Genomic DNA, 15,524 nt, shown 5'->3' with positions numbered 1-15,524 from the left:
CACTCAATGGCCTTTGTTGCTTTTACAAATCAATTATCACAACAAAAAAAAAAATTGACAATTTTTAACCCAGACATCAAAGTCCCAGGCTAAGCTCAACTCCTGATATTTGTTCTATATCATAGATATAATATCTTTCATTTCATGTTTATGAATTTATTAGTCTTTTAAACTGATATGAAGTTTTTTTTTGTTTTTGTCTTTTTTAGCCCCACACAAGCAGTTTGTCAACTGTCGAATTGCGTCCCTCCATTCTCCTCCTATAATAAAAACCCCAAAGCTATTCTAACCCTGTTGTGGCCCCTGATGCTCTCCTGTCCTCAACAGTGCAGTATGTATTTGAATCTGGGGTGTGAATTTCAAAGGGTTCCTCTGCATTAGCATGAGGAACGTCACTTTAATCTCAGCAATCCTTCTTTCTCTAAAGCAGTGGTAAGGTCACATTAAGTTTCTCATCCTAAGACAGTTTGTACCTCATAAATTTTTGAAAGTACGATGACGAGTGTGAAGCAAGCTGGTCACGATTTCAAATGCTGTCATATGCCACAGGGCCGTTCTCCGAATGCCGAGGCGGTTCCCCATACCGTAAGCTGTTAGCGGGAGCGTGGCGGGGAACCCGATGAATGATGCCAAATGGAAAAAAGGCTGACAGTCTCCTAACATTTCTTTCTGTGTGTATCATGTTAGCTGTTATGTGTATATGTTACAAAAGGAGGGCAGGTGCACATTTCCCCCAGCTGGCCTGCTCTCCAGCTCCCTCCTCTGCTCCTGGAATCAGCCGTCTCTGCATCCCTCGTGTCCCTTCCAGCTCTGCAGCGTTCCTGCACCCTGGTGATTTGTGTTCTCAACGCTTTGTTTACCTAAGCTTCCACCCTTGGTCTGCAGGAAGGCCGTTTCTTGTGCCACTGTGAGTTCGCCCGCTGTGTGCATGAAGCTGACAGCGGTTCCTGCACTGAGCCTGGTGACGGCGCGAGGAAAGTAAAACTGAAAATGTTCCAAAGGAACTTAAAATAAGCTATCAGCATATTGGTGTAAAGATTGGGCTTTTGTGTTGCTGAAACAGTCAAGGACTTTCTTAATCTATTCGATGTCACTTCCTGTTTGGTCTCTGCCTCTTTTTTTTCCAAACAGATTTCTCAAACACTCAATGAATACTTTATCCTGGTTTCTTTCCAGAATGAGCTTTTGTCAAACAGGAAGGCTGCTTCTTTTCTTTCTTGCTAGCTTCCTTCTCTCATGTTTGCTGCTTTCATCTCTTTCCCCCACACACATTCTCACTAAGGGAGGCCTGCTGGGAGCCTCCTTCAGCCTCTCAATCCATCATACATCAGCTTTCCTTTTCTTTTTTCTCTCACGGAGAGTGTTTTATTTGGCCCACATAAATTAATTAGAAAGAGTATCTATAGCTGGGCTATTGTTAGCGGCAGCCCACCAAAGCCCCGAGGCTAATAGAGGAACAGCGGCACAGAATCTGTTAAAAAACACGCAGGTGTGATTTGTACTTGCGGTGTCTTCTGAGTGTAAGAACTCGACGCTGTGTGTGTACGGCCGCATACATCAACTTAGACCTGGAGGGAATAAGTTCCCTCCACGTCTCATCATGTCAGTAACAGGGTTGAGATTGCTGCGTCTCACGGACAAACGCGTCTGCTTAACGAAAGACCCTCGACTAACACCCTCATCTCCGTGTGTTTTCCTCACCAGACACGAGTTCTCGTGCCGAGGGAAGACCGACGAGCACCGAGGAAGAATGAGAAGAGGAGCCGGTCGAATAAGAGATGGCCTCAGGAGAAGTGAAAACCGGTCTAGCAACAGGACAAACTCAGCTTGCCAATTTCCACCGAAAATAATACATGTGGACTTTATTTAGGCAATAGATGCTGTTTACTTACTGCCAGTAAAGTGCCATATCCTAGTGATTCACTCATTTTTACTCTAATCAGCCATTTAACAATCTGAGAGGAAAACAAAAGTTTGACCAAAGCTTTCTAATGACTGCAGGCTACATGAGTACATGTTAAATGGCAGGGATCTCTGGTCAGATTCCTCCGTCGGACATTGTAATGACGTCCCAAATGGCCCAGAGAAAAGGACAGCTGAGACACAGCAAGGCAGGAATCTTATCCACAACCGGCTCCTTCGTCTGCTGGCTCGCTCTGCTGTCGCTGCTCCGACTGCCGGCTGTAACAGCAGACTGCTGGCTCATCGAAGGGGAGAAAGGCTTTGTGTGGCTGGCCATCTGCAGTATGAACCAGCCGCCCTACGAGGCCATCCCTTCCCACATAAACAGGTAGAAAACAAAAAACACTTAAAAGCTTCTTTGTAATTGATTTTTAAAGTTTTTGTTTTGGTTAAATATCTACTACATCCGCAGCACGATTGTGGATCTGAGGCTGAATGAGAACAAGATACGGTCGGTGCATTATTCCTCGCTCAGTCGCTTCGGAAACCTCACCTACCTGAACCTCACCAAGAATGATATCAGCTATGTGGAAGACGGAGCGTTCTCAGCACAGTTTAACCTGCAGGTGAGCCGTGATAGTGGATACATGGACACGTCTGTATGCCCACGCACAACAAAAGTATTCATCTTTTATCTACAGAACGCATGCCCTAACATCTAGAGACCCAAAACTGCCTTTTTCTGTGAAATAGCACAAACTCAGTGAGACTGGCTCAAGTGTATCTGAGAACATGAGATGTTCACTGATACACACCAACACATGTTAAAACCCACACCAATTATTCTAAACAAATATCAGATGCAATAATGCAAACATAAATGCATAATATAATTATTTTACTAAATAAAAACAATGGCATATCTTTAGCTGATTTTAAACATTTCTGCATTGAGTCCAGAAGTCTGAACCGTAACAATAAAATCCTTGGCGCACTATCGCTGGAAGATGCTTACGTGATCCTTGCTACTGTAGGAATTTTCAATTTTACAGGAATTCATGAAGGTTAGCAAAATGGATGGATTTCTACTTGAAATCCATCCATTTGACACATGTCAATATCTGATTGATCACTGTGGCTTCACACTTTGCTTTGGTAGAACGGAGCATCAGGGCCAGACTGGGAGAATTTGGTTTTCTTACGACTCTGCTAGCAGCCTAGCAAAGTCACGGTCTGGGTTACTTGTCCTGAATAGGACAAGACAGACAATCTGTGAAAGCTCAATTTGCAGAAATAAACCTCTCAGTCTGAAACAACCAATCAGAGCCAGGGGGGGGTTCGGCTTTGGGTTTTGCCATTCTGTTTTTTTTTTGGGTTGTTCCCTCCTTCCCCTTTTTTTTTTTGTTTTTTTGGGGTTCTTTTCCCCCACCAAATTTTGCCTTGATTTTTAGGTTTGTTTGGGAGGGTTCCCATTGCGTTTGATTTTCGTTTTTTTTTTACCCTTAATTTTTTTTTTTGCCTTTGGCCCTTTGGGCGGCTTGACCTTGGGGTGATTCACACTGCTAAGACCCTCCTCCTGGCTCTGATTGGTTGTTCCTGACCAAGAGTGGTACTTTTCTTTAGATGACACAGGGAGAAGTCAGGGAGCTCAGTTTTATTCACAGATTATCTCTCATTCTCTACTGATATAGTAACAGTTTTAAGACATATGTAAATAACATCTTTTATAAAAGTTACATATTGCAGCTTTGATGGCTGTTCCTAAATAATACGGTAACAATGCAGCACTGTTGTAAAAATTCTCCCTTTTCGTTTTTATATAAATTCAATCACAAACCTAGAAAAATACAAAAAGTGTTTAATCAACTCTAATTCCAGAACATAAATAATACAGAAATAAAAAGACTTACTTAATATTTTGACTCTGTGAAAAATGTATTTATATTTTGACATTTATGGCTTTGCGATTGAGTTGTCACAGTAATCAATGACGTTTTCTGTGTGATGCTTTACTTTTATTCAAATGAAGGATAAAAACCCCCCTCCCGCTTCACATATGCGAATGGAAACCGATATGATGTTGAAAACATCCACTCATTTATGCTTTTCAATAATGAGTCTCCATGCAATCCACCCGAGCTGCTGGAGCGGTGCCAGGAGCTAAAATGCGAACAAGACAGATCTGGGTAAAAATTCATTCGCAGCACAGAGGCTTAGATCACCATGTGAAAAAGTAGCTGTTCTGAACCGTCAGCTGTTAGTTCTGTATGTTTGCAGCTTGTAGTGAGCAACGCCTGGCACTGTCGAGCTCTTCAGAGATTAGGATAATCCCACTTGTCTTTGTCTCCCCAGGTTCTCCAGATGGGCTTTAACAAATTGAGAAACCTGACAGAGGGGATGCTGCGGGGCCTGGGCAAGCTGCAGTATCTCTACTTGCAAGCTAATCTCATCGAGACTGTTACAACCAACACCTTCTGGGAGTGTCCCAATTTGGAGAATATAGATCTCTCCATGAACAGGTACTGTGTGCAGCTTTGTATGTGTATAACAAACTGGTGAAAGAAAGAATGGTGTGGATGCACAACAAAGTACACCGCAGAGCGGAGAGGCAGTAGAAAGAGAAGCTTTATGGCTTCTATTATTTCTAAATTTAAGAATTCATATAGTTTCATGACTTTGGACTTAAACTATCTTTCACCTGATAGCTACACAGACAAAACATAAAGATCAAGTTCTATTTTACAACACCGGACCATGGATAAACACAACGCTTGATAATCTCTGTTCTTACCTGAACAAGGGTCCTATGCTTTGCCGCCTCTTAATATGAGCACCGACTTTCTAATAGCAGCATAATGACAGAATAAAGATCAAAAGACAAGACCATAGACATAATTTGATTCATTAAATAGTAAATGGTCATTAGAACAAGATGAGAGAAGACTTTGGGGTGAGATGTGCAGAACCAAGTTGCATGAGTGCATCTGTAAGTCTCTGTCTTTCCCTGTGTCCAAATCCAGGATCCAGGTTCTGGATGGCAGTTTGTTCTCTGGACTCTCCAAGCTGACGACCTGTGAACTCTACACCAACCCCTTCAACTGCTCATGTGAGCTTCTGGGTTTCCTGCGCTGGCTAGCCGTTTTCCCCAACAGAACCAGCGAGCGGATGGTGTGCGACTCCCCTCAAGGATTCTCCGGCTACAACCTGCTGAGCCAGAACCCTCGCATGCCAGCCCAGCGCAATGCCTTGCACGTGCTTAATCTGGTGTGCACAGATGACGGCAGCAGCGTGACACCTTTCTACATCTTTGACTCCACCACCCAGCTGCCAGACGTCGCCTCCCCCTGCGGACTGGATGATTGTGCCTCAGGGACGGCTCCCGACGAAGTGATAAGCAACAGCCCTAACTTGATAGACTCAAAGCCTATCATGACAATAAAAAAAGTGGAACATTCGAGTGCAGTGATAACAGTTCAGATTCCCTATCTGTTTAAGAAATTGTACATACTGATTCTGTACAATAACAGCTTCTTTACTGAAATCAAAACTCTGAATAAAAACAGCGAGGATATTGAGCTGAAGAACTTGACACCTAACACGGACTACACTTACTGTGTGGCTTCTACCAGATACTCCCTGAGGTTCAACCACACATGTTTGACCTTCTCTACCGGTCGAAGAGCCGGTGCAGAGAGGATTCGCAATCAGTCATCCGCCACACATTACATCATGACTATACTGGGCTGTCTGTTTGGCATGCTGCTCTTCCTTGGCCTCGTCGTGCACTGCCTGAGGAAGAAGAGGATCATGGAGGAGAAGGAGAGAAAGATGAGCAGAATCCAGAGGACGTTGATAGAGCTGAAGTATGGCGGGGAAGGGGACATAGAGGGAGGGAGTGGAGGATCTGTCTCACAAAAGCTTGCTGTGGGTGAAAGCCTGTCCAGAATGCCCTACCTTCCCCAGGGAGGCGAGATTGATCCATACAAGCTTCAGGAGGTGATAGAGACTCCAGGACACAAGTCTGCCAAGCTGAACTACATGGAGGTCAGAGGCTCTGGTATCGAAAAGGAACGGGAGCGAGAGAGAGAAAGGGAGATGTCACCACAAGCCAATTCCCAGGGCTCAGTAGCTGAGATCTCCACCATTGCTAAAGAAGTTGACAAAGTTAACCAGATCATTAACAACTGCATAGATGCTCTCAAATCCGAGTCCACATCCTTTCAGCAGGGAATAAAGTCCCCGACTGCGGGTGGAGGAGCCGTTTCGACAGAGGAGCCACAACTGGTGCTTCTGTCCGAGCAAGGAGAGAGAGGAGGGGAGTTCCTCTCGCCCGTCTACAAAGGTGGAAGAGGAGGAAGAGAAGAACGGTCGAGGAGTTACCATCCATCTTTGCAACGACATCACAGCATGGAAGCTCCTCCAACAACCAAACGGCCAAGCACCTCCTCCTCTCCTGGCTCCGCCCGGAGCCCTCGCTCCTTCCGCTCCGAGGGAGGGTACCACTCGTCAGAGTCCCGCTACATTGAAAGAGCCTCACCCGGGGAGAGGGGAGGAGACGCCATCCGCACCGTCAACCCAGCTGCGGCTATCCTACGGGCCGAGGCCCAGAGGATCCGTCAGTACAACGAACACCGTCACTCCTACCCAGGATCACAGCAGCATCTCCAGGAGCTTCAGCATCATCCTCAAGTCTTTCAGGAGCTTCACCACCATCCGGGAGGTCACAAGCCTTCTGTGTTGGATCCCATCACTCTCAGCAGGCAAGCAAAGCAGCGGGAGTTAGCCTACTCCCAGCTGTCACAAAATTACCCGCTCTCACCCCAATACCACAACCTCAGCTACTGCTCCAGTCCTGAGGAAGACGAGGAGGAGGAAGGGCTCCTATGCACCCCGACCCTAGGGCTTTGGGAGAGGTTCAAAATGCACCGTAAAAGGCATCGGCAGGCATCCTTAGAGGACGAAGGATATGTGGCAGCTGGGCATGCACTGAGACGGAAGGTTCAGTTTGCCAAAGATGAAGATCTTCATGACATACTTGACTACTGGAAGGGTGTATCTGCCCAGCAGAAAGCTTGATCCCATATGTGAAGTTGCCAAACACCTTGAACTCAGTATAACACCCTGCATCCATAACACACTGATACAAATATGTGGATATTTTCATCAAAGACTTGTAAATATACACAAACAGCTTATGGGATTTACAAAAAATCACTTTGCACATACATGTTTACACACACACACGCACACAAACACACACACACACACACACACAGAGACACAAAACACACATGCACACATTTTACACAAACTAAGCCTTTTCCTCCCGAAACGGATGAGGACCAAGCTAATATACTTATTATCGTGAACAAAAATATGAATAAATTGAGACTGAGACACTTTTTTGTAATGTAATGGAAATTATAGCTCAGACTTATGTAGCTATTCAATAAGTTTCGAAAGAAGAAACGTAGAATCAACATTAAGAATAGAAAAATCCCTAATTGTGATAGGAAAACCCATTTTGAACAACCCAGTGATGCTTTGGATGCTCCCAACAGACTCGCACTCAGCAGAGCCATAACTATTGCTCTCCTAAAGCCGAGTCAAACAACCAGAAAAGCAACCATTCAAAATGAATGTACAATGTTATTCAGAGGTTTTCATACGCTCATAAAAAATAATCCAAGGCTTCTAATTATTCATTCGGTCTTTTCTTTTTCAGGGTGGAATGATTATACAACTAGTAAGCAGACAAATTTAAGCTGTCAAATTTAAATGGCAGTCAGTCACTGTTTTTACTCTGTTTTTCAACTATTTTAGTGTCAATCTGAGGAAAAGCTAAAACATTTTGAGGATGTCTTCCTCATTTATTAAACCACCTGCCTTGTGTGATCAAGCAGTTATTGCTACTCAACAGCAAAAAAAAGCAGTGGCACAACGCTGCCTTTGCCATGATTGACAGATGATATAGTATTTTTATATTTGAAATGCTCTACTTAACTTTTCAAAGCATCCCTACTGTCAGCGTGACATCATAGCTTCATCTATTTGTCATCTGCACAAGCAATTTGTCTTTGAAAGGCTGCTGAGAATCTAATTTCAAGAGAGGCCGGCTCATCCATGTTGTAAAACTCAGAACGAATATGACAATATAAGAAACACAAAATCAATACATCTAAAATGGCAGCATAACAAAGAGAAAAGCCAAACTAAAATTAAAATGAAAAATTTCAGGGTCTCTTCCTATTACAGAAAAGATTCAGCTTTCAAGCACATCTCCATTTTCCTTTTGTTTATTTCCCATGTGATATGTTGAAAGTTTAAGATATCAATTTTGTTTGTCAGAAATAACTTAATATTTTCATAAGAAAATGTAAAACATACGAACATCAGTGTACATAAAAATCGTCCTTAGGGCTATTTAGGAGCAGCATGCTGAGAACAGTAAACAGAGGCAAAAGTGAGAAACAAGAGTCATTTATAAGAAGAAAAATGTAGAAAAAAGTATTTTAAAATGTGAGGTCTTACATACAAATAGGATTCTATTTTTTTCTGCTATAACGCCTAAATTAGTTTGTATTCTAGAAAGTATTACTAAGCCTATTTTAGAAAACCGTTATTTTTCTGCAATGAAAATAGATACATGTTATTCTAAATGGACTTTAAACTACTGACTCGGAATCTTCCAGGTGGTTTTCCAGTTGTTCCTGAACATGGAAGCTGTTTTCATCTCGTCTGAGACAGTTTGGGTCTTTCAACCTGACCTTGACAGACTGGTGGCAAATAACAACTGGTAGCTGCTTGAAGTAATAATAGTCATTTAGAAACTAACATTACTTATCAAAAGACTGAAATCAATGGACAGTCATAAACTAAAATATTACTGAAAAGTCTATTTCAGACCTGGACTAAATTGTTGGCAACCCACTGCTAAAGACAGAAAAACCCAAAATGGTCATTGGAATAACTTGAAGCTGACAAAAATAAATAAATTTTAATAAAATTACTAAAACCTGACCAATGAAAATTAGACATTGCTTTTAAAATCTGGTTCAACAGAATCATAAAAAAACAAACAAACAATGAAACAGTCCTGGACAAAATGACAGTACCACTAGAAAAGATAGAAAATAATGTTCAAGCTTTTTGCAAGGCACATCAGCTCCATCACACCAATAAACAAATATTTTTAATACAGAAATGTGGGACTAACCTCCTCACAAGTTAGTGTTTTGCCCACACAATTCCTGTTCTTTAAAGCCACTGCAGCCGTAAGTTGTGTCATCATTCCACCCTTGAAAATTGAATCTCCCAAATAAACCATCAAAATCTGCAAATTATTGCGATGACGACAAGTGTGTGCAAACACATGACCACAGCTGCACTCCAACCAGAGTTTGGGAGATTTAAAACATCAGATGACATGGTTCTGGATGGGTGGCCAAACAGCAGTAATATTTCAATGTGCTGAGACTGAGTAGGTAGCTCTTATGAGAGAGTGAGTATAATGTGCCAAATCAGCCGATGGGGTAGTAGAGCCCTACTGTGTATTAACTTCTTCTCACCACTGTTTTTATATAGAGGAATTAAAAAAAAAGAGGGTAAAAGAATATATTATAATATGTTGTTATTATTCATTATTCTTATTCTCATTACTAGTCTTCATATTATCCCTACGATCCTCAGCATTAATACTTTATTATTTGAATACGGCATGGTGATGTTGTGTAACCGTGTTTTTGGACTGTTTTGAAACTCTCAGCCGAGAAGTGCTTAAAAACAGAAACCAACAGAAGAGACGTTCGTGTCCTCCTTTTCTACTGAGAGGAATATGCTCTGTCCTCTGAGCCAAAAAAAAAAAACAACACACACACACACAAAAAACTAAACACAAGCCAGCCTTTTCTGTTGGTGAACTTCTACTACATGTGCTCTTTGTCATCCTGAAAAGAGAACGCTGTACAGAAGAGAGAAAAGTTCTATATTTGCAACAAAAGTGACTGTTTTGTTTCTACAACATGGCTTTGAAACCCTTCAGACTTTTCAGAAACCTCAGAGTCCCAAACTTAGCTACTCGTCCGCTCACCCGCACTGGTGCGTTTTTGATTTTGAACCCGAACTCAAAAATTTTAATCCTCTAATGAATGTCTTCAGATTCCCAAACAGGGAAGTCAAAATGCACTGTTCAAAATCAGAAAACGACCGTGATTGAACGAACCAGAACTCTCCGCTTCTTTCCTGACACACTGTAGCTCCACTGTGTTTTATAAACCTTTCATTTGAATCCCGAGTTTTTATCTCTCTTTTATTATTATTATTTTTTATTTTGGACTCTTCTGGTTCCACTGTGGTGCCATAGTGCCAAACTTGAGAAATCACAGGTATTTAAAACTTATCTCGAACACTGCTAAATACAGACCTCTTCTGCTACACATGGCTAAAGTGAACTATGATTTGCACAAAATGATCCACCGTCATTGGCTCGCTGAATCCCCGCTATCCTCAAAATCATTTTTATGACCAAAGTACTGTGGTAGATAATTGACTCTTACACTCTTCTAACCAGGACTCAGTCCACCATCACACTTACAGTTACTACATCATCAGCACACACTCTCATGCTCATAGAAACAAGCGGAAGAATGTATTCTTTGAGATGTTATTTCTCTTCTGTAGGTAGATTAAAGCGTACAAGCAAAAATTTAACCGGCTCCGTTTACGAACATCCTTCAGATCGCGGAGGTTCAGAACTGGATACTACTAAGAAATTATTGCCATTGTTCAAATAAAGTCATTGATGAAGGAGTTTTTAATAGAGTAAGGTTTTGTTTTTATATATTTTTTTGTTGTAAAAGCGTTAAACTTTGATTAAATGTGGTAAGAAGAGGTGATGTTTACTGTATCTAAAATATCTGCACGACTAAGCGATATAGTTCAGAGTGTTTGGAAGTGGGCTTCTGTGGAGTTGAGGTCAGTAGCTACAATCTTACCTTGCAACAGAAAGCGCTCATGATCTTCAAAAGGTTATTGTTTTCTATCTTGTCATTGTTAACCTCACACAGCAACACACAACTAAAACAACGGGGCAGTTCATGTTGGGAGTGATGACCTTCAGTCGCCTGAAGAACCTCACCACTCCCGACCAAAAACAACCAATCAGAGGCAGAAGGAGGGTCTTAGCAATGTCAGTAAACTTTGTGTACACGCTGCTAAATGTGCTAATGGCGGAGAAACAACTTACACAGGAAAACCATCTATCCACCATAATGGGGGGCAATGCTAACTAGCCTTAGCATGCACTACAGTCTCAGTATAGTAGAGAGCAAAGAGGGAAGGGGAGATTGTGATTGACAGCGCTAATACCCGCCTCTTGGCTCTGATTGGTTGTTTCTAGTTAGAACTGGGAAAAGAAAGAGAAGCTCATGACATAGTGACAGTTTCAGTAAATACATAAAAAACAATATTCTTTATACTGCAGCTTTTTGGGGTTATCTGACCTTTCTCTAGTTGGAATTGGAAGAGATGTTCTTACATAGTTGAAAGCGTCAACGTCACCCAAATGTCTTTGATTCTTGGAGAATTAAGAGATTTTTTTCACCTGATGTCCCTTAAACTAATCTACAATGCAATCAGGAAACCCAGGGTCATCAGACTCCCTGACGGGGATTTGTCACTCTAGAGTTAAATTGTGCTGTTTTTTTACTTCCATTACAACTGGTAATGTAAGGTGTAGATGCACCAGCTCACCTTTATGTTCTGTAAGCACATTAACTGCAGATAAGATGCTGACTACTGAGTAAAACTCCACAGAATCCACTTTGAAACAAAATTCTCAAACTGTTTCTCTTAAATATAAAAGGTTTTCAAAGACATTAAATGAGGGATGGAGTCAAAAATTATGACACATTTAGCAAATTACATATTAAACAAGCCTGTATTCACATGACTGATTATAATATATTGTAAAAATTAAAAGTAAAACACATTCACAGTGGGCCATCTTTACAATGGTTTCTGGTTTGAGGTACAAAATGACTCCAACCTTGAACAACAGGTGAACAATCATATTTTTGTTGTTTTAGAAACAGTGTAGAAATATTCTCTGCTGTAATGTGGTCAGAATGCTCAAGTAATTATTGCTGGTTAAAACCAGTGGTGGGCACCACCAGCTAAAAAGTCAGTTAAAAAGATAAGAATAAACGGTAAAATGTTAAATCAATAGTAGTTAGCAAAAGCTAAAGCACCAACTTAAACCATATTGAATTTCACACCAACCTGTAAGGTTTGAGTTTCAGGAAGTGATTTTTTGGAGCGGATATTTTACTCTTCTCACTTTTCTGGTTGTTGTGTATTGCTAATTCTGTTGCTGATTTGCATAATTAAACATGGTAGGTCTACAGGCTGTTGTAGTTCTACAGCAATGTATTGTGGGTACAGAACAAGCATATGTTGCTGCATCACAGGTGGAGAGCAGGAGTAGCATTGTTATTCATAAATATTCTGCAAGGATGTGGAAAACTTTTCTTCATCGAAAACATTTGAAAATTACTTTAACAAATGGGGCTGTTCTATTTGAAAAGGAAAATATTCACCTTAGGGATACCGAATGTTTATGTATGTTAAGTTTATTATTATTTACAGTAAATATATCTACACCTTCAAACAGCTGCAACAAAAACCTAAGTTTCAGATTTTCTTAGCTTAAGAAATGTTAAGGATTCTATATAACGTCTATATATAGTTCTTAATAGGAAGTTCTAAAGCTAAAGCCATTTACATATGTGCCCTCAAAAGGTAGATCAATTTTGGAATTGTAATTTACATGATCTGCAATGCCTTAGATATTGTTTTGTACTGTCCTAAATGCACTAAGAGCACTAAAGATTTTTAAAGTTAGCAAAAGTGCTAAACCAAACATTAGCTCCGCTATTAGCGGAAGTGTGCCCACCACTGGTTACATTCATTGGTTAATAAAATTCCCCGTTTATAGAACTGCACAAATACGTAATGTGATTCAAAGGTTTTTTTATGGTTGGTGTTTACACAGGAGCAGCGATGAAATGGTTTCTCAGTCTGATTCTTACTGATGAGAAAACTGTTGAGCTGCAGTTGCTTCTGTATTACACGCCCCAAATTCTGGTTTTAACCGAACAACAACAAACAGCCTTAAAGCATTTGATTTTCTGTTCATGTTTTTAACTTTAACATTGCTTGTAAAATAAAATAATAATAATATATATATAAAAAAACACTACACACGATCCGGGCTGGACTTTTTTAGTCGCTTGAATCTTTAGCCTTACTTGAGCATTCTTTGCGTATCGGTTGTATAAATGTAGCAATATACTAAACTGCTGTTTTGGTTTGAAGATTTTTCTTTCATTGTGTTTATGAACAGCTTGGATTTGTAACATGTCGGACAGAAAGTAGCCGAGCTTAGACCGAGACGCCAACGAGAAGGAGGAGGTGGTTCAAGCAACCAGACAACAGCGACCACAATCAGTGCTGCTAACCTTTGAACATCGATGTACCACTGTAAACTGTTTGTTTGACACAATTCCTCGGCTGTGGATATGAACTGACGCGTTGTTGACGAGTGACACACACGGCAGAGGGGAACCTCAGTGAAAGCTTGTGTTATATTCTTCTTGAGAACGACTCAGGAGAGAAAAGGCAAGAGAAATCCTGAAGAGGGAGAACATGCTCTACCGCAGGGTCTCTCGGAGGCTTTATTTTCTTGTTGAAAAATGAAAAAGAGCACAAATAAAATCGCCTTCCTTAACCCGTCTCCTTTTCTAAAGAATTTTTTTTCTACAATCCACATCCAGGACTTTCTTTGCACACTACTTACTTGTGAGGAAATGTTTACACGGCTGCCTTTTCCAGATCACAGGGTGTACTCTAGCTTAGATAGCTTTTAATTTAATTTGATTGTACATGTTGTACATATATATTTACACACAATACTCCAAATATTGCACAAAGCAGCAGAAATGACAAAAAGTTAGGTTTTCAGAAAAACAAAAGTTTATAAGCACTTGAATCTTGCAGTCAGCTACAATATTCACTTAAGCAAACAAATATGCTTTCTACATTGTGCATTGTAGATTATATTTTAATAAGTTTTTAACTTTGTGATGTGAAAAATATTTTTGCTGTATTTTTCCAGAGGTAGATCCAGTCAAAATAGCTCATAATTCAGCCATATTAAAAGCCATTCACACCCCAACACACTTTTGAAATGTTTGCTACACCACTGACATCAGCCAATACACACATTTACTTGGAGGTTCTGTTGTTACATTTACAGTATAATGGTCATGGTGACAGACAGCAGCAGCAGCGGTGTGAGTGGGTTGTAGAGTGTCGGTGCACGTTTGTGAGCTCTAACCTAACCTATCTTCACCATTATAGTTAGTATGCTTGGACTAACCCTATGCATCATAGTCACAAAGATAATGACTCACCATGTCTTGTCTGTGTGCTGGCTTACAGATCTGAATGTGTGGAGAGAACCGGCCCTGTTAGGGCAGAAAGGCCCTAACAGGGCCGGTTAGGGCAGAAAGGCCCTAACAGGGCCGGTTAGGGCAGAAAGGCCCTAACCCAAGACAGGAAGATGTTAGGTTAACATCTTCCATCTGATGTTAACCTAAGGCAGCTCAGTCTGTGTCTTCATTGTTACGTCATCCGTCTCACCCATCGTCATTTTACTTCCTTTGAGGCATCTTAGATCTCACTCTCAGACTCAAACCGACACAGACAGAGAAGTACTCGGCTTGCAGAGCTTTTGAGCAGACTTGAATATCCTGCCGAGAGGGAGAAAAAGATTTTTAAAAATATTTCTATTTCAACATTTTTATGTTTTGTGACCTTTTAAACTTATATTTACAGAAAGACACCAAATGCTGTTATGGACGTTGTGTCAGCTTCTTAAACAGAACCTCAAAAATAAAAGACTCTGGTCCTGTAGGGCAGATTGAGGATTCTGCACAGTATCTTAGCTGTTCTCCAGCTCCTTCTTGTTCCTTGGAAACAAGAAGTTACATTTTCATCAGCTGTTTTCTGCTAATGATCAGTGATCCTATTAGCTGCGTTTCCATTACAAATGTGCGCAGAACTTTAGTATTCCACTAATGTTGAAAAAACTCAATTTTGCAATTGCGGTGTTTAACTTAAATTAAAAAATGAAATAAAAAATCACACGTGTATAAATTTGTTTACATGATATGTCATTACAAAACATGCCGCACCATAATCTTCCATGATTATTTTTGACTTTGTGCCAGTGGCAACATCTGGCTGTAACTCGTGAGAAAAGGGGTTTTATTGCAGTTTTGTGTAATAAACCAATCTTGATATAGCAATAAAATAATTTTTCTTTCCAAAAAACTAAAACCAGTTCAAAAAACTAGTTTTATTCAAAATTGGCATATTTATTTTCAAAATGTGACTTTGCACCATTATATGTTCAATGGAAATGCAGCTGCTATCATCATTTAATTTAGTTTTTGGAACTATTCACTCATTTGAAATTTGATTTTTGCAATAAGTTCCAAAAAAGTTGGGACAGGGTCATGTTTACCTTTCAACACTCAATGAGTGTCTAAGAACTGAAGATA

General features: G+C 40.5%; 1 protein-coding gene across 4 annotated transcripts in view; it reads left to right on the top strand.

Moving 5' to 3' along the window:
• The window catches only part of LOC103136426 (protein ELFN1-like), a 128,396-nt gene extending 114,709 nt beyond the window's left edge, over positions 1–13,687 (top strand). For all 4 annotated transcript variants that reach the window (XM_007549670.2, XM_016670300.1, XM_016670299.1 and 1 more), the window contains 4 exons: positions 1,705–2,290; positions 2,375–2,528; positions 4,255–4,421; positions 4,923–13,687. In XM_007549670.2, coding sequence (XP_007549732.1) covers positions 2,022–2,290; positions 2,375–2,528; positions 4,255–4,421; positions 4,923–6,978 — 2,646 coding nt within the window. In that variant the 5' untranslated portion in view covers positions 1,705–2,021 and the 3' untranslated portion in view covers positions 6,979–13,687. The remainder of the gene's footprint in view (positions 1–1,704; positions 2,291–2,374; positions 2,529–4,254; positions 4,422–4,922) is intronic.
• Positions 13,688–15,524: the final 1,837 nt, after the last annotated feature.

The sequence above is a fragment of the Poecilia formosa genome, unplaced genomic scaffold (assembly GCF_000485575.1).
Source record: "Poecilia formosa unplaced genomic scaffold, Poecilia_formosa-5.1.2 Scaffold32, whole genome shotgun sequence".
NCBI lineage: Eukaryota > Metazoa > Chordata > Actinopteri > Cyprinodontiformes > Poeciliidae > Poecilia > Poecilia formosa.
This window is presented reverse-complemented; position numbering and strand designations above follow the sequence as displayed.